General features: G+C 42.6%; 1 protein-coding gene and 1 non-coding gene across 3 annotated transcripts in view; one reads left to right on the forward strand and one right to left on the reverse strand.

The window, feature by feature from the left end:
* Positions 1 to 712: 712 nt before the first annotated feature.
* On the reverse strand, positions 713 to 785 carry TRNAR-CCG (transfer RNA arginine (anticodon CCG)). The gene has a single exon. It is a non-coding gene; the product is annotated as a tRNA-Arg (tRNA).
* Positions 786 to 4,521: 3,736 nt separating this feature from the next.
* Positions 4,522 to 24,569, forward strand: part of LOC149317746 (protein EFR3 homolog A) — a 66,128-nt gene continuing 46,080 nt past the window's right edge. For both annotated transcript variants that reach the window (XM_089518140.1, XM_089518139.1), the window contains exons 1-2: positions 4,522 to 4,781; positions 20,313 to 20,365. In XM_089518140.1, coding sequence (XP_089374266.1) covers positions 20,356 to 20,365 — 10 coding nt within the window. In that variant the 5' untranslated portion in view covers positions 4,522 to 4,781; positions 20,313 to 20,355. The remainder of the gene's footprint in view (positions 4,782 to 20,312; positions 20,366 to 24,569) is intronic.

The raw sequence follows: 24,569 nt of genomic DNA on the forward strand, positions 1-24,569 counted from the left end.
ATTGCATGAACGTGTTCTTCCGTTAATATGAAATGAAGGACAAGGATGGGACAATTCCCCTTCAATGACCAGACAATGACAGGATAAGTGCAACGTCATGCAAAAGTCTTTTTCACAATCACAGTCAATCGCTGTTTAGCGACAGGACACTGATGGGATAAGCACATCGTTATATGAAAATCTTTTCACGATCGCGCTAAAAGGACGGGACAAAGACGGGATATCCCTTGCCTGATCATCTCCTGAGAGTGTGTCTTTGCGTGAATGGTGACCTCCTTGCACCACTCTTTCTTGGAAGTGCTATGCATAGGCTTCATCCCTGTTTTGAGTTGCTTGAGCCCTCTCTGCTCTTTTTTATTGAGCTTATAAAATCCTTTCATTGAATATTTGCGGTGGGTGCCCTCCCGGGACCCTGACATTTGGGTGACAATCAAATGTCACGCAGGGAGTTCCCTTGGCTGCGCAGAGATTCAAACCCTTGGCTCCAGGGCTGTAGTCCAGCGCTCAAACCACTACACCATGCTGGGTCACAAAACAGACAAAAGACTTGTGGCACACTTTCTCCTTCGATGGGGTTTTGTTGCTGATAGGAAACAGATGTGTCTTTTTCCAGGCAATGATACAGACTGTCCAAGCCGAATGGGGAGGAAAGGGCAGCGACATGAAGCTCTTTGTCTCGCTCCCTGTTTTGCTAATATAAAAATCCAGCCACCGACCCAGATGGGACTTGAACCCACAATCCCCAGCTCCGGAGGCTGATGCCTTATCCATTAGGCCACTGGGCCCTGCTGGAAAAACCTGGAATTACCACACAGATATATATATATAACGATTAATCAGGACAGATGCCAACTTCAACGTAACAACTGGCTTTTCAAAGGGAAAAGACAAAAAGGGAACGTGGCGACACTTTTAAGACTAGCTGTTTTTATTTCGAAACCAAATCCAAAATCCAGAAAAGTGTGACACATCATTATCAGCCAGCCAAAATGCACAAAACATATCATGCAAGCTTTCAAAGCTTCGTTGGCTTTTCCATCAGGCAAAAGATGTTACAAAATAGTACAAGAGGAAGAGAAAGTGGCATTGCTGGAGTCACAGGGCTACATTTTGTATGGATATTGTTTCATTTGCAGTTCAGTTGCTTTGAACAGAGAGGGAACTTCTCTGAGGCTGAGAGTGTGTGACTCGCCTAAGGTCACCCAGTCACTTCTGACTTAATGGCCATGGCGGGATTCGAATCCTGGCTTCCAAAGTCATAGACCAGTACTCATACTGCTATTTCACACTGGCCCTTAGGGTTACCATTAAGTCGGAAGTGACTTGAAGGTATCTAACAACAACAAAACAATGGTTCAAAAGAAGGCATCGGGGGGGGGGGGGGGGGCGCGACATGAACTAATGGATTCAAAATGTAGGGAAATAGATTCTGACTCAACGTTAGAAAGAATTCTTGACAGGGAGAGCTGCTGGAGAATGAAACAGACTGCCTTTAAAAAGAGCTCAGACAACCATTTCTCAGTATTCTGTGTATTTCTATACAGCAGGGCCCTGGTCAGGAGAGATGACCTTTGTGGTCACTTCCAATTCTGCGATCTATGATTTTATGGGGGAAAAGTGTGGGGGGAAATGCAGGCAACAGTCCATAGGGTTCTATTACAATTGCAGGTATACTCGTCCCTCCCCATTCCCTGGGTTTAGGGACACAGGACCCCCATGAATGTGGGAAACAGCAAATAACAAAAACACTGTTCTTTTCACCTAAGAGAACACATCTCTAGGAATCTCTAGGTCCTCCAGTGCAACTCTGTGGTCAACATCTGCCAGACATTGACCAAAGAATTGTGCTGGAGGAGCTACAAATGCCTAGAAAAGTGTTCTCTCTCTCTAGGCCTTTCATTGTGACTTTTGGCTTAATTTGACCATAAAGTTGTGTTGGAGGACATAGATTTTCCTAAAGAGATCATACGTATTAATAAAATCCATGAATAATCAAAGCTGAAAAAGTCAAAGCTGCAAATGTAGAGAGATGAGTGTATTTTAACAGCAGTTTTCTCTGTTCTAATTGGAGGAAGTGTGGTGCAGTGGGTTGTGCATTAGACTAGGGCTCTGGAAGTCCAGTGTTCAAATCCCTCCTCAGCCAAGGAAACCCACTGGGTGACCTTGGGCAAGTCACATTCTCTCAGCCCCAGAAAAACTTGTGATAGGTTCAACTTATGGTCTATATAAGTCGGAAACGATTTGAAGGCACAACAAAAAAGTCACTTTGGAGGCCATTTGTTTGAAAGGTACAGAATTTGGGGACAGTTATTTTTTCCAACTTACATGGTCACTGCTGGACAAGTTCTTCCCGACTTCATTGATTCAGTTGTTCTTTAAATGAAGAGAGTTATTCAAAAAGTCAGCGAAATGACTCTGGATGTGTGATGAAAGAGTCCTTGAATATATCCCGAAAGAATATAATATTTGGGGGGACAGCTTTGGCTTTAGAGATTTTAAAGGACAAAAGAAATTGCTTTTTAAAAAGAGATTAATTGCATCCATACATTTCAGCATATAAGTAGAGGGGAAGAGAGAGGAACTGGAACCTTTCAAGACCTTTAAGGTTAATTTTAGCACATCTTTTCATGTGTTAAAATCCACTTCCACAACAGTTTGCACAAAAACAGATTGGCAAGTCTGAAAGTTTCAATAAAATGCATCCATAAGGAGCAGCTCCGTCATCTAACGGTCACTTTCAGCTATTGCAACTTCAAAGTCATTTCAGTCAGGCTCTGTTCATTCCGCTTCCCCAGCTGGCAGAGGGATCCAGCAAGGCTGCAGCATCTTTGCACTGTATCTGTTCAACTTATATGCAGGTCATATTATGGATAAAGCAGGCTTGGACACAGAAGGAGGAGGAGGAGGAGGAGTGAAAATAGGAGGCAGGAACACCAGCAACCTAAGATTCCCCATCACTAGGTATGGACAGTAAGGGAAGCAGACAGAAGACAAATCAACTCATCTGAGATGCAGTGCTGGAGAAGAGTGCTGAGAATACCATGGATGGCCAAGAAGGCCAGCAACTGGGTCTTCATAGAATCATAGAGTTGGAAGAAACCCAAGAAGGGCCATCCAGTCCAACCCCATTCTGCCATGCAGGAACTCTCAATCAAACTTGGCAGATGGCCATCCAGCCTCTGTTACAGACCTCCAAAGAAGGAGACTCCACTATTCTCCATTCAGGGAGTGTATTCCACTGTCCAATAGTTCTAAACATGATTAGGGAGTTCCTCTTAATGTTGGGGTGGGATCTCTTTTGCTGTGGCTTGCATCCATTGGGTCCTGTTCTCTGGAGCAGCAGAAAAGAAGCTTCCTCCATCCCCAATATGACACTCTTGCTTAGACAGGGCTATCATCATATCACCTCTTAGCCTTCTCTTCTCCAGGTTAAACATCCCCAGCTCCCTAAGCCTCTCCTCCTCATAGGGCTTCATGGTTTCCAGACCCTTCACCATTTTAGCCACCCTCCTTTGGACACATGGCTCCAGTTTCTCAATGTCCTTTTTGAATTTGAGGGAGGGGGAATGGAAGTGTCCCTGTTGAGATGCAAATGGACTTTACATTTCTTGGACTTAATGGCTGCACAGTCAGGAGGAGGAGAATCCTGCCTGCAAATGATATATCTTCTTCTCCATCATAACATCTTTACTGAGGACTAAACAACATGTAGGCATCTAACATCTCTGTTGGTTTTCCTCCTGTTTGGTTTGCAACATCTTGCCTGATAAAGAAGCCCATGGAGCTTCGAATGCTTGCAACATTGTCCATGTTGGTTGGCCAATAAAAGGTATCACTGATGGATTTCTGTTTGTACATCTTTAAGAGATAGCAACTTAATGCTAAAGAAACCTCATTTTTAGTCTTATTTTTAATCCCTGCACCGTTATTTTATTGAATGTTAACATGTACTAATATTATATTTAATTATTTTTGTAGACTGTACGCCAGAGGCAGATTTATTTTATCTATTTTAATTGTATGTACAGCGCTGTATAAATTTACAGCGCTATATAAATAAATCTTAATAATAATAATAATGATGATGATGATGATGATGATGATGTTCTGCTGGCAGCCCCTTCTGCACTATAGAAACAGTTCAGTTTGAGACCACTTTAACTGCCATGGCTCCTGGAATTGGTAGCTTCCATCCTGAGGCACCAGCACTCTTGGGCCAGAGAGAGACCTTGTAAAATGGCCACACCATTTAAAAAGGCCTCAAACTCCATCATCTCCACAATGTAAAATGCCCAAACTCTTGGCCTTCTAGATTGTGTGGGGGGTTTTGGACTTCAGCTCCCAGAATCCCTGGCCGTTGGCCACGCTGACTAGAGCTTCTGGGAGATGAAGTCCAAAATATAAAAAACCTCAAGGAAGAAAGATGGAAGGAGTTGAGGGGGAAAACTACGACGCCCACAATGCACCGCGCGCCCCCTCCCGCCCCCTCCCCCTCGGAGTTTTCATAAACGGGCGGAAGGCGCCAAGATGGCGGCTCTTGCCGTGAGGAGGAGGAGCAGGCGTCTGAGGTGATTCTTGTGGCGGCGGGGCTGGGGGCCTCCGGAGGGGCCCCAAGGCGGTCTGGGGGCCCCGTTAGCACCCGAAATGAAAGCGGGAGACGGAGGGAGAAAGACAGAGGGGCTCCCGGCTCGAATTCAGGGGATATCCGCGTCTTTTTAGATGAAGAGTCAAACTCGCCCTGAAGCCAGCGCCTGAGAGAGAAAGCCAGAGGAAGCCCTCAGGTAAGGCTCGGCTCTGGGCGCGGATGGCTCTGGCTTCTCGGGGGCTTGGCGGGGGCTTGGAGCGCAGAGGAAAAGGCGCTGCTCTCTGGAAGCTGCCCGGAGTTCTGGGAGGGAGGCAGGAGGCGTCATGTGGAGAGCATGAAGAACATGAAGAGTCAGAGGCCAGGGAGGAGGAGGAGGAGGAGGATGAGGATAGCGATAGCCAGGGGGTGGCTGAAGAGTTTGCTGGGGAGATGGGATATAAAGGAAGTAACAACAACAACAACAACAATAATAATAATAAGAAGGGGATGGATGAAGAGTTTTGGGGGGAAAGTGGGATATAGATGAAATCATCATCATCATCATCATCATCATCATAGCCAGGGGGTGGCCAAAGAGTTTGATAAGGAGGTGAGATATAAATGAAATAACAGCAGTAACAATCATAGGCAGGGGATGAATGACGTTTTTTGGAGGGAGAAGTTGCGAGATAAATGAAATAGCAATAACAGTGGTGAGGAGGAGTGGGAGGAGGATGATGAGGATGATAGCCAGGGGATGGATGAAGACTTTGGGGGATGGGATATAAATGAAATAGTCATAATAAAAATAATAGGAAGGCGGTGGATGGAGAGCTTTTGGGGGGCAGGGGGAATAGCCATGAAATAGTGATGATGATGATGATGATGATGATGAATATAAGGGCTATGATAGTCAGGCATGAAGAGTTTAGGGCTGAGTGGGATGTAAGTGAAGTAATAATAATGGGTAAGGGATGGATGAAGAGTTGGGGGGGAGGTGGGCTAGTCATGAAATGATGGAGATGATGATGATGATGATGATGATGGCAGCAGCCAGGGGATGAATGAAGAGTTTGGGGTGGGTGAGTGAGATTTAGATAAAATACTATTGATAATAATCATAAGGGGATGGATGAAGAGTTTTTGGGGGGAAAGGTGGGCTGTAAGTGGTGGTGGTGATGATGATGATGATGATGATGGCCAGGGGTGAATGAAGAATGTTTGGGGATAGGTGAGTTGGATATTAATAATAATAATAGCAATAATAAGATGATGATCATGATGGGCAGAGGATGGATGAAGACTTGAGGGAATGAGATGATGATGATGATGATGATGGTGGTGGTAATTTGGGGGGGGGGGTGAGTGGGATTTAAATAATCTAATAATAAAAACAATGGCCTGTTACAGACAGTCAAAATAAAGCTGCTTCGAGTCACAGTGGAGGTATGGTATTTGAATGATGCATGCGTCCTAAGAGTCCAGAAGTCGCACCAAAGCCACGCTCCAGCCCTAAGGACTGGAGCGTGGCTGTGGTGCGTCTTCTGGACTCTTAGGACGCATGCATCATTGAAACACCATACCTCCACTGTGACTCGAAGCAGCTTTATTTTGGCTGTCTGTAACAGGCCAATAGGCTGGGGATGGATGGAGCACCCAGTGGGTTCCCCTTTTCTTTCCCACCCACAAAGAGACCCACAAAAAGTGGGGTTGGGAGCAACCCTTTGGGTTTTGATATAAAAGAGACCTAGCTGGTGGGGGAGCGTTTGGGGGGGGGGGTCTTTGTTTTTTAAAAGGGGGGTGGGCAGCTGTGGTGGTTTTGGGGGCCACTTTCTGTCCCTCCCAAGGGCCACGTGGGCAACCCAAAAATTAGAAAGCAAAAGCTGCTAGAAATACTATTAGTTATGTATGTATTTATTTATGGTATTCACCCCCCCCCCCCCCGGCCAGTGGGGGAGGGGAATAGATGTCCAAAGGCTGCCTGAGGCTCCCTTGTTTGAAATGTTGGGGCCCAGAAGTACTTTGGATTTCAGATATTTTTGGATTTCAGAATGCCTGTATTTGCATATACATAAATAATGAGATGTCTTGGAGACGGGACTCAGGTCTAAGTACAAGATTCATTTATGTTTCAGCTACACCTTATACACATGGCCGCAAGGTAATTTTATACAGTACTTGTGGTTCGCCGCCTTGAATCCCTAAGGCGGGATAATAATAATAATAATAATAATAATAATAATACAGTACCACATTTTTAATAATTTTGAGCATGAAACTGTACTTGTATATACTGAACTGTCAGAAAAGAAAAGTGTCCCTGTCTCAGCTGCCCCCAAAAACCATTTTGGATTTAGGAGCCTTTTGGAAATCCAGATAAGGGACTCAACCTGTGTGTTGAACAGGAGGGCCAGGAGCCCCTGCTATTGATTGAAAACCATTATTGCAATAATACTGATGCTATGCTTGTAACAGACGCCAGGAGTTGTATATTAGTCTGCTGTTGTTTCCCTCTTCGAGGGGAGAGGCAGCTAAGAAATAGTAGTGGTAGTATTAGTATTTCTTACCTGCCTCTCCGCATAGATTGAGGTGGGGAGCAACAACACATTAATATACAACACATAGAGAATCATAGAACCATAGAGTTGGAAGAGACCCCAAGGGCCCTGATCCATTCCAACCCCCTTCTGCCATGCAGGAAATCTAAATCAAAGCATCCCCTGAGACAGATGGCCATCCAGCCTCTGTTTAAAGACCTCTAAGGAAGCAGACATAATATCCAAAAGCATAGCATCAGGTAAAAACACATAAATCAGGAAATAATAATAATAATAATAATAATAATAATAATATTTATTTATATCCACAAACACATACCGTTGTATATTAAGTCGAAGGCTTTCACAGCTGGAATCCATTGTTTTTGTGGGGTTTCCAGGCTATATGGCCGTGTTCTGGAGGAGTTTATTCCTGATGTTTTGCCAGCAGAAGATCTCTGAAGATGCCAGCCACAGATGTTGGTGAAACATCAGGAATAAACTCTTCCAGAACACGGCCATATAGCCTGGAAACCCCACAACAAACATTGTATATTAATCTGCTGTTGTTCCCCTCCTCAATCCATGGGGAGAGGCAGGTAAGAAATAACAACATTACTGTTAGCAAGAATAGTATCTTATTTAGTTTAATTTAGTTTCATAGTCTTGTATGTTTTGATTTTATGTGTTTCCTGTTTGTATTTGTCTCTCTTGCTTACAGTTGCATTGTACTGATTCTATCTGCATCACTTCTTCCTTCCCATATTCCTTTGGTACAAATTAGATTGTATGCCTTTGGCAGGGCTGTCTGTCTCTCTTTATTGTTTTCTTCTGTGCATTGATGGCACTATATCAGTAGGTGATAATCATCTGTTGCCTCTTCACCTTTCCCCAGAAGTACTTTTGTCCCCCCCCCAAAAAAAAAAAGAAAAAAAAGAATTAATTTTGCATTTGGAACACTGCAAAAGTTTTGTTTGCATGGTTTACAAAAGGTTACAAAAGCCTTTATCAGTCTCCATCCCTCCTAATGTTTCTGGCTACAACTTCCATCATCCCTCACCATACTAGCTGGGGCTGGTGAGTACCGTAATCCAATCCATTCAGTGTGTCTGTGAGGATGCGGGCAAGGAAACGTGGAGATAGGCACTCAAGTTAAATTTGGGGAACTTCCACAGCCCTCCAGCCTCCGGTTTTTCCCATAGCAGTCTTGAGTAGCTGGTGGCCAACCAAAGAGGGACATTCCTCTCTTCAGCCAGCTCCTGTGCCCCCATTCCTCTGCCTCCTCTACCTCTTTCTTTTGCAATGGCACCCCAGAGTCATGCCACCCCATAGAAAATGGTGTGCTGGCATGCCTTTGCTGTGTTTGGGCTGTCTGGGCTCCCACCCCAACAGCAGTGACCCGAGGTTTCTCTGGTGATACTAGGCCTACTTTAAAGGGATGTATCAGTGTTGCTATGGCTATGAGAGAATGTTAATCGACCTCTCCTTTGCTTGACCAAGACTGCATCCACATACACTGCAAAATTAAGGCAATTTGATAATGCTTTAACTGTCATGGCTTAGTACTATGGAATTCTGGAGCTATTTAGCCTTCTCACTTAGAAAGATCTGGTGCCACAACAAGCCACAGATCCCAGGATTCCTTAGGATGGAGCAATGGCCATTAAAGTGGTGTCAAATTGCAGTGTGGCATCAACTCAAGTGCCTCTCTTAGGAGCAATATAGGGAACATACAAAGGTATCCTGCTCTACGCCTGTCCAGTACATTCTCTCATGTTGTACTTTTGCTTGAGGTGTGTCAGTTGCCCCAAGAGTTGTGTTTGTCCTGCCTGATTTAGGATTTCACTGGATAATATTTATAACATTGTTGTCAGGTTGGCTTCAAATGATGGCAACTCTCTGGGGGAGAGATCTCCAGGGCAGCCTGCCCTTTGCAGCCCTGCTCAGCCTTGGCAGACTCAAGGAGCTTTGTTGATGGAGTCAGTTCATGTGTAATGTGCAACCTTCCTCTTTTCCTACTGCCTTCATTGTTTCACAACATTTTTGCCTTTTTCAGTGACAGCTTCAGGCTGGTTGTTTTGGCTAGTTCAGCCTTGATTTGTTCTTAGAGCTGTTTATTTGTCTTTTTGGCAGGGCATCGTGTCAGGAAAACCTTCCTTTAGTACATTTTGAATGAGTTGACCCCCCCCCCTCCCATGGTAGCTTTCTCTTTTTTCCTCATCATTTTGTGATCGTACATTTGCTTATTAGCATGAGCCAGTTTCTTTATTGTACAATGGTTGTGTGTAGCCACACTCTGGTTGCACATCCTCAGTGTAGGCTTTCACATACACCAATGGGCATTCTTTGATGAGTGCATAAAATCCATCCTCTCTTACTCTTGAGCTACTTTGATTGTTGGTCAAAGACAGGTGATGGCTACCTGTCAGGGTACTGGTCCTGCCATGCTTGCTGGCCATATATTTTATTTATGCTTTGTGATACTGCATACATTTTGTAATACTGGATGAGGCTGATGCTGGGTGGAAAGATTGTGTATCCTTCTTGAAGCTGGCTAATGAGCAAATGCCAGGAGAGGAAAAACACACTTTAAACTGCCAAGGTCATTTTGGTGGGAATGCTTGGTACAAAGAGGAAAGGAGGGGTAGTCCTGGGAAGGATAATGTTTTGGGTTGATGATGAATGAGGGGGTTTGAGCTCTATTATTATTATTATTATTATTATTCACCTTTATTTATAAAGCGCTGTAAATTTATACAGCACTGTACATACAATCTTTTTAATTAGACGGTTCCCTGCCCTCAGGCTTACAATCTAAAAAGACACGACACAAAAGGAGAAGCTCAAGAGCATTCAAGTTGCTTTGTGCTTTTAATATGCTGTGTAACTGTCAAATGCTTCAGTCCTGACAATGTCGTCATAGAATCACAGAGTGGGGACCCCAAGGGCCACCCATGTCTCAGAGGAATACACAATTGCAGCACTCCCAGCAAATGGCCATCCAGCCTCTGTTTAAAAACCCCCAAAGAAGCAGAATCCATCACACTCCAAGGGAGCATCTTTCACTGTTGTACAGCTCTTATCCTCAGGAAGTTCTTCCTAATGTTTAAGTGGATTCTCTTTTCCAGGAGCAGCAGAAAACAAGCTTGCTCCATCTTCTATTATGTTGTGAACAATTTTACTTTTGTGAACCTACTGAAGCTTGTGTTCCTGGAGTGAAATTAGCCAGTACATGCCAATGTGTGTGTTGTGTGCCTTCAAGTCATTGCTGAAGTGAAACTATCACAGGGTTTTCCTGGCAAGTTTCATCAGAGGGGGTTTGTCGTTGCCATCCTCTGAGTCTTAGGCCTGTTACAGACTGCCAAAATAAAGCTGCTTCGGGTCTCTTTGGAAGTATGCTATTTAAATGATGCATGGGTCCTAAGAGTCCGGAGGTCGCGCCAAAGCCACACTCCATTCCTAAGCACTGGAGTGCAGCTTTGGCGCAGCTTCTGGATTCTTGGGGTGCATGCATCATTTAAACAGCATACCTCCAAAGAGACCCGAAGCAGCTTTATTTTGGCTGTCTGTAACAGGCCTTAGAGAGTGTGATTTACCCAAGTGCTTGTCATCTCATGGAACAGCCTCCAATTCCCCCACTACAGATGGTTTTTCTGAATGCAAGGGAACAGGCATTTGTTGCCCATATGTCATGATCATCCCTGACTTAACAGAGAAATGCATAGCGCTCTGCTGCAGCTGAAACTCCCCAACTTGCACTCCCTTGCAACTTCCAGTCTCTTCTGGTGGAGTGTAAAAGAGCATGATATAGTATCAGGGTGTTCCTGGGGCTTTATCTCCTCAATGCTGTTATTAAGAGCCTCCTCCAAGAGCAGCTTATCCCTGTTTTTTTCTGATTAGAAAAGCCTGCCAGAAGTGTACAAAGGCTTCCTTGCAACCTCATTGAAAAGAAGTTGCAAGGAAGCTTGCCTCTGCAGTTTTTCCCAGCATCAAATAGCTTATGTAATAATACTTTCGCTTTCAACTGTTTTCAGATGGTAATTTCAAGGTCTTACCTTGTTGCCTGGGTAGTTACTTCAATTCAAGGGAGAAAAAATCTCCAGTGCCTGTTGCATGGCTCCCTAGAAATAAAATGCTGTTCCCTAAGAACTGCAATATTTAGCACTAAATAGAGGTGACTCTTTAGAACTCTTGAGAATAGTTTTCTGGCCCAGTGCTCATTTTTTCCTACCCTCCATCCCATGTGCAACTAAACTGGAAAGCACACTGAGGCTGGCAGGATAACCTTGGCAAAAGCAAATAACTGGAGGTGGGAAGGATGCTGTCTCTCGGTTTGTGTCCTTGGCTGCATAAATATGTCTTCCTGCTTAACAGTAGTTGTGTGTCTTCATGACATTTACAACTTACGGCGACCATAAGGTGAACCTGTCAGGAGTTTCTCTTAGTAAGATGTACCTGGATGGCACTATATAAATAAAGAACAACAACATCAACGACAATCATTTGTTCAGAGGGGGATTGCCTTTGTTTTCCTCTGAGGCTGAGAGAATGTGACTTGCCCAGGGTCACCCAATGAGTTTTCATGTTTGAACCTGATCTCTAGAGAAGAGACAATTAAGAGGTGTTTAAATATTTGAGGGGATGTCATAATAAGGAGGGAGCAAGCTTGTTTTCTGCTGCTCCAGCGAACAGGACCTGCAACAATGGAAAAAGCTCCAAGAAAAGAGATTCCAGCTCAACATTAGGAAGAACTTCCTGACAGTAAGGGCTGTTTGTCAGTAGAACACACTTTCCTTGGAGAGTGGTGGAGTCTCCTTCTTTGGAGGCCTTTAAACAGAGGCTGGATGGCCATCTGTTGGGGATGCTTTGATTGAGAGTTCCTGCATGGCAGAATGGGATTGGACTGGATGGCCCTTGGCATCTCTTCCAACTCTAGGATTCTATGATTCTATGAGTCAGAGTCAGAGTTGTTTCATTTCATTTTTATGCTGCCTTTCTGTGTCTTTTCTGTGTCCAATTCTGGGCACCACAGTTCAAAAAGGATGTTGACAAGCTGGAGCGGTGTCCAAAGGAGGGCGACAAAAATGGTGAAGGGCCAGGAAACCATGCCTTATAAAGAAAGACTTAGGGAGCTGGGGATGTTTAGCCTGGAGAATTGAGGATGGAGCAAGCTTGTTTTCTGCTGCTGCAGAGAATAAGACATGGAGCAATGCATGTAAACTTCAGGAAAAGAGATTCCACCTCAACATTAGGAGGAACATGAGAGAAGGGGGTTGGACTGGATGGCCCTTCTGCTCTCTTCCAATTCTATGATTCTGCGATTCTCTGAGAAAGAGGCCCAAAGTGGCTCACAAGATAAAACATTTTTAAAAACTTTACAGTAAAATTTTATAAACAGTTAAACTAATTGAATTAAAACAATATAAAATAATTCAACACTCAAAACCACTACGCCATGCTGCCTCTCTCTCCACTTAACAGAGGGATGTCTTAATTCAGAGGCTGTGTGTCCGCCAAGGAACAGAGACTGCCTGACAGAAGCTGACAGCTTCTCCATTGGGTGCTTACTAGGAGGAGGATGACGACGCCGACGATGAGGATACCATTTTGAAAGATGATACAAGTCCCACATCCCTTGTAGGGCATTGGGTGCAGATTGTGTGAGATAAAATATCCTTAGAGAATAACAGCTTCTCTGAGAGTATGGGAGAAAGCACATAGCAAAATGTGTTCTCACCCGTGGAAAAAGTGTGCTTTGGACAGGAAGGATTCATCATTTTGCCTTTGAATAGTTCTGGAAGCTAATCATGGTTGGCTGCCAGCTGAGCATTTCAGAACTTGTTTCAGCACGAAAAAGAATTTGTTCTCCCTGAATAGACAATAAATCACCATCTTTTTGGGAGGCTCTTTGAGATCTCTGTTAGAGAAAGGACACAGTGAGCACAAACCATTCTCTTGCCTTATGATGAAGCAGCTATAAAAGTGTTTTTCCCCCCTCAAGAAATGGATGTTTCTTACAAAGTGTTGTTAATTTGTTACTGTAACAGCTGCCATAAAGAACATTATCATTTGTTTTGTTCTTTTCTTCCTTTTATTCTACCCACATGAATTGTGGAACATAAAATGTACTCTGGAGACATTCCTTTTTCCCTGGGAAGATGGCATTAGTGGCCTGTTCCACCAGACAGCCCCAATTAAAAATAATTAAATCCAGGAAAAGGTTGCTTTATGACCAAGCACGCTTTTAAGTAGAGTGGAAGCCTTTTACAACATTGCTGATACAAAGTGGATAGTGAGATACACTCATCCCTCCACATTTGCACCTTTGACTTTTTCGGATTTGATTATTCACGGATTTGATTACTATGTTCTCTCTAGGAATATCTAGGTCCTCCAGTGCAACTCTATGGGCAACTTTAACGGAAAGTAGCACTGAGATTCCTAGAGAGAACACTCCACTGGGCATTTGTAGCTCCTCCAATGCGACTCTGTGGCCAATGTCTGGTAGATGTTGACACAGAGTTGCACTGGAGGACCTAGAGATTCCTAGAGAGGTGTTCTCTCAGCTAAAAACATAGTGTTTTTGTTATTTGTGTTTTCCCCACATTCACGGGGGTCCTGTGCCCCTAATCCCAGTGAATGCGGAGAGACAAGTGTAGCTTGCTCTTTAGTGCATATCAACATATGAATAGGGCATGGCATTTCTTAAGTCCAGCTAAGTTATACTAGAAGCTTTTCTAGTCCACTATCTAGTCCTCCCAGTAGCTCACCAGTTGCTTATGGGATGCCAACAAACAGGACATGAGACCAAGAGTGCTCTCCTACTGTTTTTCCACACAGACTGGTATTCAGAAACATGCTGCCTCTGATCCTGAAGGTAACCTACAGTCATTGTGAGTTTCAGCCTTTGATAGCCTTATTCTTCAGGAACTTAACTCGATGCCTTTTAAAAGTAATCTTGTGGTTAATGAAGTGAATATGTGGTTAGGTTTAGGCCTAACCCTTACTATTTAATAATTTGGCTTTGTAGCAAGAAAAGAGGCAGGTGTCATTTATTTGTATCAGTTCATTTGTATGCTGCCTTTCTCCCAGAAAAGGACCCAAGGTACCTCACAGATAAAATCAGTTAAACTTTACAATACAGATTTAAAAACAATTAAAATCATCTTGGTAAAACAATATAAAATGCATTAAATATACAAAAGTTAAAAAACATACCTCCCCTTCAGCTTGACAGTGTGTGAAAAAGAGTTCTCATTCGGCAAGGTACCTGTTTCATTTTAAGGAATGATGCTGTTTCTCAGCAGGCCTCTAGAAGAATGGAGTAGAGCTATGTTGCCACCAGTTTCCAACTGAAAGGCACCAGATGCCATCTGATCTTGGACACTAAGGAAGGTCAGCCCTGGTTAGTATTTAGATGAGAGACAGACAGTGAATACCATGTGCTGTGGCTATATTTCTGTGAACTGTACATTGTAAACTGGCAAAACCACCTGGGAGTATTCCTTACCCAAGAAAGCCCTATCAAATTAATAGGGTTACCATTAAGAAAGTGGAGAGGAATAGAAAGTGTTTAGTGAGGTTTAGAGGGATAAGGAAAGGATTGAGTGAAGAATGAATGAATATAAGGAAAAGAGAGGGAATAGATAAGGAATAGTATAAGTGAAACTAGGAAATAAAATTAGAAGAAGGGCAAGTCATGATAAATAAAAGTTCAATAGATGTTGTGTATATATAATTGGTATTATGTGTTGTATGTTATGCTGCATGTTATGTTGTATGTGATTTTATGATTGTTGAGTGTATGTTTAATTAATAAAAACCTTATTTTAAAAAATGCATAGGGTTACTGTAAGTACACAAGCAACTTGAAGGCACACATACACAGCTCTCATGATTTGAAGACTAGATGGCCCTACACTCCTTCTCTTCCTTTTGATGGCTCTGCACAATTTCAGCACTGTTCATAATTAATAAAGTAATGTTGAGTGGAATCCATTCTAGGAGACATTACATACCTCAGAAATGTATCTGGCTTTAATGCAATTCATAGCAATGGTATAACAATCCATTAATAAAAATTCAAATGATACCAATGAAGCGGTACATTACATTTACCACTTACAAGGCAGTTGAATCTCTGCCATAGTGTAGAGATTTCTGTACACTATTGGAAGAGACTTATGGTAGGTATCTAAGGCAGTTTTAAAGCTATCTTTTTACTTGGTCTTTTTTGTTTGTTTATAGTCTCTTTCAGTTCACTGTTAAGACAGTTTTGTTTCTTGTTGAGATCACCGTGACACTAGGACTTGAATTCAAGTTCCTACTCCCAACTATTATTGGCCCTTCTGTCAGTGAAAAAAGGGAATTGGTAGTTGGCCTTCCTGAGTAGCATATGATGAATCAGCCTGTTAAGCGATAGGAAACATTTACTTCCGGCTGTTTTATTATCACTTGTCTCATTTGCAGTAAAAATGAACCAACACGCCAATCATCAGAGCAGCAGGAGTACAATAATTGCTGTGCAGTATATCTTTGTCTTCTGATTCCAGAGCTTTGCCTTACATTTGGGACCAATGTGATTTGTGATTTAGGGGCACTAGAGTAGATGCATTCTAATGCACTTTGGGAATAGCTCTCTTAGGGAACGGGGAGTTGGCCACCCTCAATCCAGGTGGTGGGGAATTGGGATCTAAGTTTCAAAACATCTCTACTCAGAAAGAAATGCTTAACATGTATAGAGTAATGCACCTACCCATCTCCTTCAATCCAATAAATATCAGTACTTGACATCTTGAACAGAGGCATCCAGAAATTAATAGCTCAAGGGATTATCCTTGCTGTTGCATGAATATTAAAATCCGCTGCTTGTATGTCTTTCCTACATTTTTGCCTTACAAAATGGGTCTTGAGATGCCCATGGCTTAAATGAAACATGGTACTGGATGCGCCCCTCAACTATTTGGGTTGGACTAGATGGCCCCTTGGGATCTCTTTCAGCTCTAGGATTCTGTGATTCTAAGTATGGCTAGAACAGACATGTTTCATTGATAAAAGTAAAACAAAACAGTATACTTACCCAGAGGTAACTCCCACTAAATTCAGTTGCATTTGCTCCCCAGATGAATCATAGAGTTGGAAGAGACCCCAAGAGCCATCCAGTCCAACTTCCTGCCATGCAGGATACACATGCTTTATGTTTATAATCCAACATGTGACATGCTTTATTTTTATAATCTAAGATTGCCTACTCATTATGTCCAAAGAGCTAAGAGGCACCTTTAAGATAGGGCAAGTTTCCAGGTATTTTGGACTTTAGGTTTCATAATCCCTCACGAACAGCCATTCTTGGGGAGACTGATAGGAATCATAGAATCATAGAGTTGGAAGAGATGCCAAGGGCAATCCATTCCAGCCCTATTCTGCTATGCAGGAACATCAAAGCCCTCCCTGGGACAGATGGCCATCCAGCATCTGCTTAAAAATCTCCAAAGAGGGAGACTCTACCACTCTCCAAGGCGTTGAACAGTTCTTACTATCAAGAAGTTCCTCCTAATGTTGAGGCAGAGTCTCTTTTCCTGTAGCTTGCATCCATCGTTCTGTGTTCTAGTCTCTGGAGCAGCAGAAAACAAGCTTGCTCCATCCTCAACGTGACACACTTTCAAATACTTAAACAGGGCTATCCTATCATCCCTTAATCTTCTCTTCTCCACATAAATCAGCCGTGTTCTGCTCCTGCTGCCATTGGGGGAGAGGAAGGAGTTGTGCAGACTCCAAGTGTCCATCCTGCTCACCCTCTAGTTGTTGAGACTTTGTTAAGATATCATGAACATTTTCAGACTGATTTCTGCAGTCCTAAGACCCCCCCCCCCCCAAAAAAAAAAAGAACTCCTGTTATTGAAGAGATGTAGGTACATGTGCCAGTTCTACTTTGTACTCATTGTACAGCCATGGACAATTTGTTTTGGCCTCAGTTGCGAATTAAAAATTATAACCATTTTAGTGTTTACATCATTTGTAGTAATTTTGGCCAAGTTTGGCAAGACACCTCAGTCAGAGCAATGGCAAATAAGGCTTATGTGTGTATGGTAGTGGAAACAACAGAAGGCTGAAAGGGTCAAGAACAGTTGCTAATGGCTTGCTTTGGGTTTCTGTACATATTTAGAAACAAGAATGGCTCACAGATTCAGTCCTAATGTTTCCAAGGGGTTAGACTGGATGGACCTTCTGGTCTTTCCTAACTATGATCCTGGGATTCAGGCAACAGGTGAGTTGTCCCTTGAAGGTCCCCAGAGTGGCTGCATAATTTTGGACATGAGTTAGAGCAGTCATTCCCAAACTGTGGTCCTTGAGATGTTTTGGCCTTATGCTCCCAGAATCCCTGACTGTTGGCCAAGCTGAGTGGGGCTTCTGGGAGCTGAAGTCCAAAACACCTGGAGGGACCAAAGTTTGGGAATCACTGATATAGGGTCATAGAGTCTTAGAGTGGAAAGGGGCCACAAGGGTCATCCACTCCAACTCCTTGCCATGCAGGAATTCACAAGAAAAGCACTCCTGAACGATGCCCATCTAATTTCGCCTTAGAGACCTCCAAATAAAGAGTCTACTAGCTGTGTGAACTCGAAGGCTTTCATGGCCAGCATCCATAGTTTTTTGTGGGTTTTTCAGACTATTTGGCCATGTTCGAGAAGAGTTTCTTCCTGACGTTTCACCAGCATCTGTGGCTGGTGAAACGTCAGGAAGAAACTCTTCTCAAACATGGCCACATAGCCAAAAAAGTCCACAAAAAACTAAGTCTACTATCTTCTTAGAGCTGGTCTGAAGATAACTCTGGAGATGAGGGTTCGAATCCCTGCTCAGCCATGGAAACCCACTGGGTGACCTTGACCAAGTCTCGCTCTCTCAGCCTCAGAAGGAGGCAAAGACAAATCTCCTCTGAATAAATTTTCCTGAGAAAACCTTGAGATAGGTTCACTTTAGGGTCACTAAAAGTCAAAAACGACTTGAAGGCACCCAACAACAACTACCTTGTGGGGCAGTCTATTCCACTGTTGATCAGCTCTTACAGTCAAGAATTACTTCCTAATGTTTAGATCGGTGTTTCCCAAACTTTGGTCCTCAAGTTAGAAGCCTGTTTGGCCAATAGTCAGGAATTCTGGGACCAGAAGTCCAAAAACCTGGGAGGCCAGAGTTTGGGAATCACTGGTTTAGGTGGTGCAATATTTTTTTCTTGTATTTTGGTTTGTGTTCTGGTCTCTGAAGCAGCAGGAAACAAGTTTGTGCCTTCTTCTACACAGTATCCCCTCAGATATTTAAAGATGGCTATCTTGTCACTCAGTCGTCTGTTTTCCAAGTTAAACATATCCAGCTCCGTAATATTCCAGAATTATATATGGCTGCCTGAGAGGCCACCAAGGACGTGGGAGCAGGGCCTTCTCCATTGTGGCACCTTGCTTATGGAATCGTAGAATCATAGAGTTGGAAGAGACCCCAAGGGCCATCCAGTCTAAGTCCCTTCTGTTATGCAGGAACTCTCAATCAAAGCATCCCCATTAACAGATGGCCATCCAGCCTTTATTTAAAGACCTCCAAAGAATGAGACTCCACCAAATTCTCCAAGGGATTGTGTTCCACTATTGACCAGCTCTTACTCTCAGGAGGTTACTCCTGAGCTGGAACCTCTTTTCCTGTAGCTTGCATCCATTGGTCTGGGTCCTGTTCTCTGGAGCAGCAGAAAACAAGCTTGCTCCATCCTCAATATGACACCCTATCAAATAGTTAAACAGGGCTATTATACCATATCATATGATATCATATCAAAGTCTCCATTTCTAAATGCCCAGTCAGTGCTCCTAGTTGTTTCTTTCCGATGCCAAGCCAGAACATGAATTTCTGTTAAAGCCTTTGGGGCCTGGTTTGCTTGTGCAACATAAATGTGCATGGTTACTACTGTTTTAAGCTGTTTTAAATTGTTAAATATGTTTATATGCTATTTAAATTAGGAGCCTGAGTGGTGTAGGGTTAAATGCCGGTACTCCAGCTGCAAGGTTGTGAGTTCGATGCCAGGCAGGGCTTCAGGGTCCACTCAGCCTTCTATCCTTTCGTAGTTCGGTAAAATGAGTATCTAGCTTGTGGGGGCAATTGGCTAACAAATTGTAAACTGCTTAGAGAGTGCTGAGTTCACTGATAAGAGGTATGAAAATGTAAATGCTAGAAATGTAAATGCTTCAATTCTTTTATTGTTTCAAATCTAGAATGATTTTATTTGTATACCATTTTGATATACAGTGGGATATAAATATTTTCATAAATATAGTCACCCCAGGATACATTTCTTGGGAGATCTCTTGAGAGCAAGGTCAGATTGGTCATTGTCTAATATTATTTGTGCCTTGTTGGCTGATCATTCTAAATCCATCATGTTTAAGATTGTCACCTTTGCAGTTGCAGTGCAAAAGATCCTCTGCAACTTCTTGAAGATAATATTAGAATTCATTAGCATTCAATTGCAAAGGGAATCAGTTGTTCTAGCTGTCATTATTATTGGTTCGATATTTTATCCAGACATTTTGTCCAGTAACCTTTTGTTTGTTTGTTTGTTTTATTTCAATCTCTTTTTTTCATCCTGTGTTTAATGTAGTTGTAACTTTGTCACCAATACATGGCTTATTATACTAGATCAATGGCCCCCAAACTGTTCCCTTTAAGGGATTTTGGACTCCAGCCCCCAGAAGACTCAGCCATGTTGGCCAATAGTCTGGGTTTCTGAGAGCTGAAGTCCAGAACCCTTAAAGGGTACAGTTTGGGGACCAATGTTCTAGATACATTGTTTTGTTAGAATATTTTATGATGGATGTTATGCCACAGACAAAATTATCTAGCTATCTATAAAATATGAACAATGGGCCATCATGGGCCCAGTTTAGGAGAAAGACGGCGTATAAAAGTAATAAATGAATTGTAGACAATTAGTGGAACATGTACTCTGTAGGGCTGACATGGAAAAATGGCACTCAAGAACTCTGAGCCATGATAGTGGCTGGATAGATTTTCTTTGTGTATTGATTGGTGAGCCCCACAGAGCTACCTTCAGTGAAATCTTCTTCTTCATGGATTATGTAATAGGAGTCTGTTGTAAGGTCCTTGAAAGCAGCCATCTTACCAGTAAAATCACTTTGACACAGCAATTTTCTTTTTCTTTTTTCTTGCAGCTTATCACATGGTGGAAAATAGAAGCCAAACTGCATACTCACGATGCCTGGCAGTAAGTATGGCAACCTGTTGTGTGTTGCTGGGAAAGAAACATTTGCATTGAGGATTTTTTTTATAAGTTCTAGTTTATAGAAATAAATTATCTTCTGGGGGAAAAACTTGATAAATGAGATAATTGGGTAGAAGTTAATAAAGTGATATTCAGCAGAGACAAACACAAAATTCTGCATTTAGGCCACAAAAAACAAATGCCCTGGTTACAAGATGAGGAAAATATGGCTCAGCATGTGAAAGGGACTTTGGGATTATTGTGAATCATAAATTGAACATAAACCAGCAGTGTGATGCTGCAGCAAAGAAGGCAAATGTTATTTTATCCTGCATTAATAAAGCCATAGTTTCCAAGTGGAGGGAAGTAATAGTCCCATTGTATTTTGTATTGGTCAGTTTTCATCTGGGTATAGACAAGCTGGACCAGGATCAGAGGAGGGCAGCAAAGATTAAAGAAGATGTGGAGAAACAAACAAACAAACAAGAGAGCCAGTGTGGTGTAGTGGTTTGAGTGTTAGACCATGACTCTGGAGATCAGGGTTTGAATCCCTGCTTAGTATGGAAACCCACTGGGTGACCTTGGGAAAGTCACACTCACTCATCCTCAGAGGGAGCAAAAGCAAACCCTCTCTGAACAAATCTTGACAAGAAAGCCCCATGATAGGTTTGCCATAAGTCAGAAACAGTTTGAAGGCAAATAAATAAATATGATATGATATGATATGATATGATATGAGGAAAGGTTGGAGGAACTGGTGCATTCAGCTTGGTGAGGAGAGGACTGAGGGGTGACATGATTGCCCTTTTTAAATACCTCAAGGGTTGTCAACAGGAGGGGCCAGGCCTGTTCTTTGCTGAATCAGAGAATCATAGAGTTGGCAGAGACCCCAAGGGCCATCCAGTCCGACCCCCTTCTGCCATGCAGGACCTCAGTCAAAGCATCCCTGACAGATGGCCATCCAGCCTTTGTTTAAAGACCTCCAAAGAAAGAGACCCCACTACACTCCGAGGGAGTTTGTTCCACTGTTGAACAGCCCTTACTGTCAGGAAGTTCCTCCTAATGTTCAGGTGGAATCTCTTTTCCTGTAGCTTGCATCCATTGTTCCGGGTCCTGTTCTCTGGAGCAGCAGAAAACAAGCTTTCTCCCTCCAGCATATGACATCCTTTCAAATATTTAAACAGGGCTATCATATCACCTCTTAACCTTCTTTTCTCCAGACTAAACATCCCCAGCTCTCTAAGTGGTTCCTCATAGGGATTCATGGTTTCCAGACCCTTCACCATTTAGTCGCCCTCCTTTGGACACATGGCTCCAGTTTCTCAATGTCCTTTCTGAATTGTGGTGCCCAGAACTGGACACAATATTCCAGGTGCGGCCTGACCAAAGCTGAATAGAGTGGCACTATTACTTCTCTTGATCTAGACACTATACTTCTATTGATGCAGAATATAGGGCAAGGGCCAAAGGTTTTAAGATATAGGAGAGTAGATTTTGATTGCATATTTGAAGGAACTTCTTGAGAGTGAGAGCCATTCATCAATGAAACCAATGACTTAGAGAGGTGGTGGGGTCTCCTTCTCTGGATGTCTTCAAGAAGAGTCTGGACAGCTACTTGCTGCGGATGCTCTAGCTGGATTTCCTACATTGAGCAGGGGGTTGGATTCAATGGCCAAGAGAGGGCCCCTTCCCACCCTATGATTTTGTGAAAGCAAGAGTCAAATGTATGGCAATCTGGAATATCTTGAAGATGGAGGCTTGATGACATGTCTTCAGACACTATGACATGCAAGCTCTTTTTTATTCAAAAAAGCATTAGGAATTGGACTTTTGACATTACAGTGGGCCCTCTGCTTGTCAGGGATGATGGGAGTTGTTGCTCTTCACCTCTGGCTCGAACTCACCACCTTGTTACGCACCGGCGCTGACCAGTTTTGGCCAGTGGTTAAAGCTTTGCTCTAAAGCAGCAGAGTTACAGAGAATAGGCTGAAGACCCTGACAAACTCTCCAAGCCTTCTCACTCTTGCTTCCACAGAAGTCTTCCCACTTCTTCAGGATCCAGCTGGCTCTTGTATCTTCACTCAAGACACCAGACAACTCAGTAGTCTTATATAAAAGATCTACTTTATTCTACTATATACAACTCCTCACTACTACCCACACAATACATTGGGATTCATAGCCATTATTATAGTCCTTGGATCATACCACCCACTCTTGTCAGTTTCCACCCAGTGGGCGTGTACATCCATTCTCACTGGTTCTCTTGTTTCTACCCAGAATTAATGATTTCATCATCTCAGCCTTGACCACTTAACAATTTTCAGGTGTGTTCAATTACCCACTTTGCATTTCTGTCCTTGGCATTCAGGACTTCTTAATTGTATTACCTTCTACACCTGTGTGGCTCTTAATTTGCTTCTGCTGAGTCACCCTGACTCACATACAAGTTTTATTTCTATCACTGTATATCCCATGTTGCTTTTTCCTTAACACTGCATTCACTGGCGTTAGGGGTGCAGGACCTCAATGAATGTGGAAAAACTGCAAACAAAAAAACACCTGAGAGAACACCTCTCTAAGAATTTCTAGGTCCTCTAACACAACTCTATGGTCAACATCTGGCAGAAGGTGACCACAGAATTGCGCTGGAGGGCCTTAAAATGCCCAAAGAAGTGTTTTCTCTGGTAATCTCTGACTCCTCCAGTGTGACTGTATCAACCTCCAACAGTCACAGCGGAGGGCCTAGAGATACATACAGTAATAATCAAATCCGCAAATAATCAAATCTGCCAAAAAGCCACAAATGTGGAGGGCTGACTGTACTGCTGAAGACATCCAACAATTGCAGAATGATTAGTTAGGACTGGGCTTGTGTCTTTGTCTGCTTTGCAATTATGAGACAGTGGGTCAGTGCAGCTCTGGTGAATTGTTAAACTGTGACTGGTTTAGTGCTTAGTAGAAAATGAAATGTGTCCTTTTACATTACAATAGCTAATTCCTTTTTTTAGAACCAAAAGCATTTGTAGCCATGAGACAGCTCATGAGTAAAGATCCTCCTCATTTTAAACAAAACCCTTATGAAGGAAATAAACTTCAGATTTATGCACAATCCTTTTATATAACCAGTGTAATTAAACTTGCCCAGAAATTGGAACTCCATTGTGATAATTGCTAGTCAATAACAGCGTATAGCTAAACTACCCCACATATTTATCTCTCTTTTGTTCTTTTAGATTCTGGAATACATGGGTTTTTCTCCCCCTGACTATTATTTTCCAATGTATCAGTCAGAACCTTAGGCCTCTAATACATGGTTGCCTATCTTTGGAAGAGAGATTATTATTTGAAGTGAGAGGCACTTTCTTTTGAATCTTTTCTTATCTCAGTGTGCAAGAAATGTGGACTTAGAAATGCGAATGCTTTTTTGTTCCAGTGTCTCTGGAATGCTTTGTATTTGTGATGCCTTGATTCACTGTGATATCTTACGAGAACAATGTGTGTGAGATTCCTATATCCCTTCCTTTTCTGTACCACATTATCTGGCCTTGACCTTGGAGGCATTGGAAACATCTCTTCTGAAAAGTGTGCTTCTGCAGTGTGAGCCATGCTCTTCTTTTGCTGAGAGCACATTTTAATCAGTACCACTCCTGTTTGGGAAGATCTTTCCGCAAAACACATAGCAGCATGAAATTGAAGTCACATAACAAAAGAAACATATATGGAAGTGTGCAAAGTTGGTGTGTGAATGTGAGTTTAGTTGAATGACATTTGGCAGTTGCTTATGTAGATTTTATGACCTCTTGTTTTAACTAAAATTATACAGTAACTAAAAATATCCTTTTAAAGTTAACAATTTGTGTCATATGCATGCTCATTCTGAGTCTCAGTACAGGAGCAGTGGTAATCCTCACTGGCTGTTTAAATCCTTATCTTCACATTACAGATCTGCAAGTGCTAGATCAGAATTCATGAACATTTTGACAGAAATCCTTCATAGGTGGTAAAATCCAAAATAGACATTGGTGATACCATTACTAAGCTGGAAATAATCATGCAAGAGCAGCAAAGGTGACATTGTTGTAGTCACAAGCCTGCAGGTCTGTGTCTTGTAGTTTGCATAACCTCTAACTGTCCTGACTTGGCAGGGACAGTACTGATTAATCCTCTGTCATCTCACTTTTTCAGCTGTTTTTGAAAGGTCCCA

Source organism: Sceloporus occidentalis, unplaced genomic scaffold, assembly GCF_023333645.1.
Source record: "Sceloporus occidentalis isolate IW3139 unplaced genomic scaffold, rSceOcc1.0.p SCAF_3, whole genome shotgun sequence".
Lineage (NCBI taxonomy): Eukaryota > Metazoa > Chordata > Lepidosauria > Squamata > Phrynosomatidae > Sceloporus > Sceloporus occidentalis.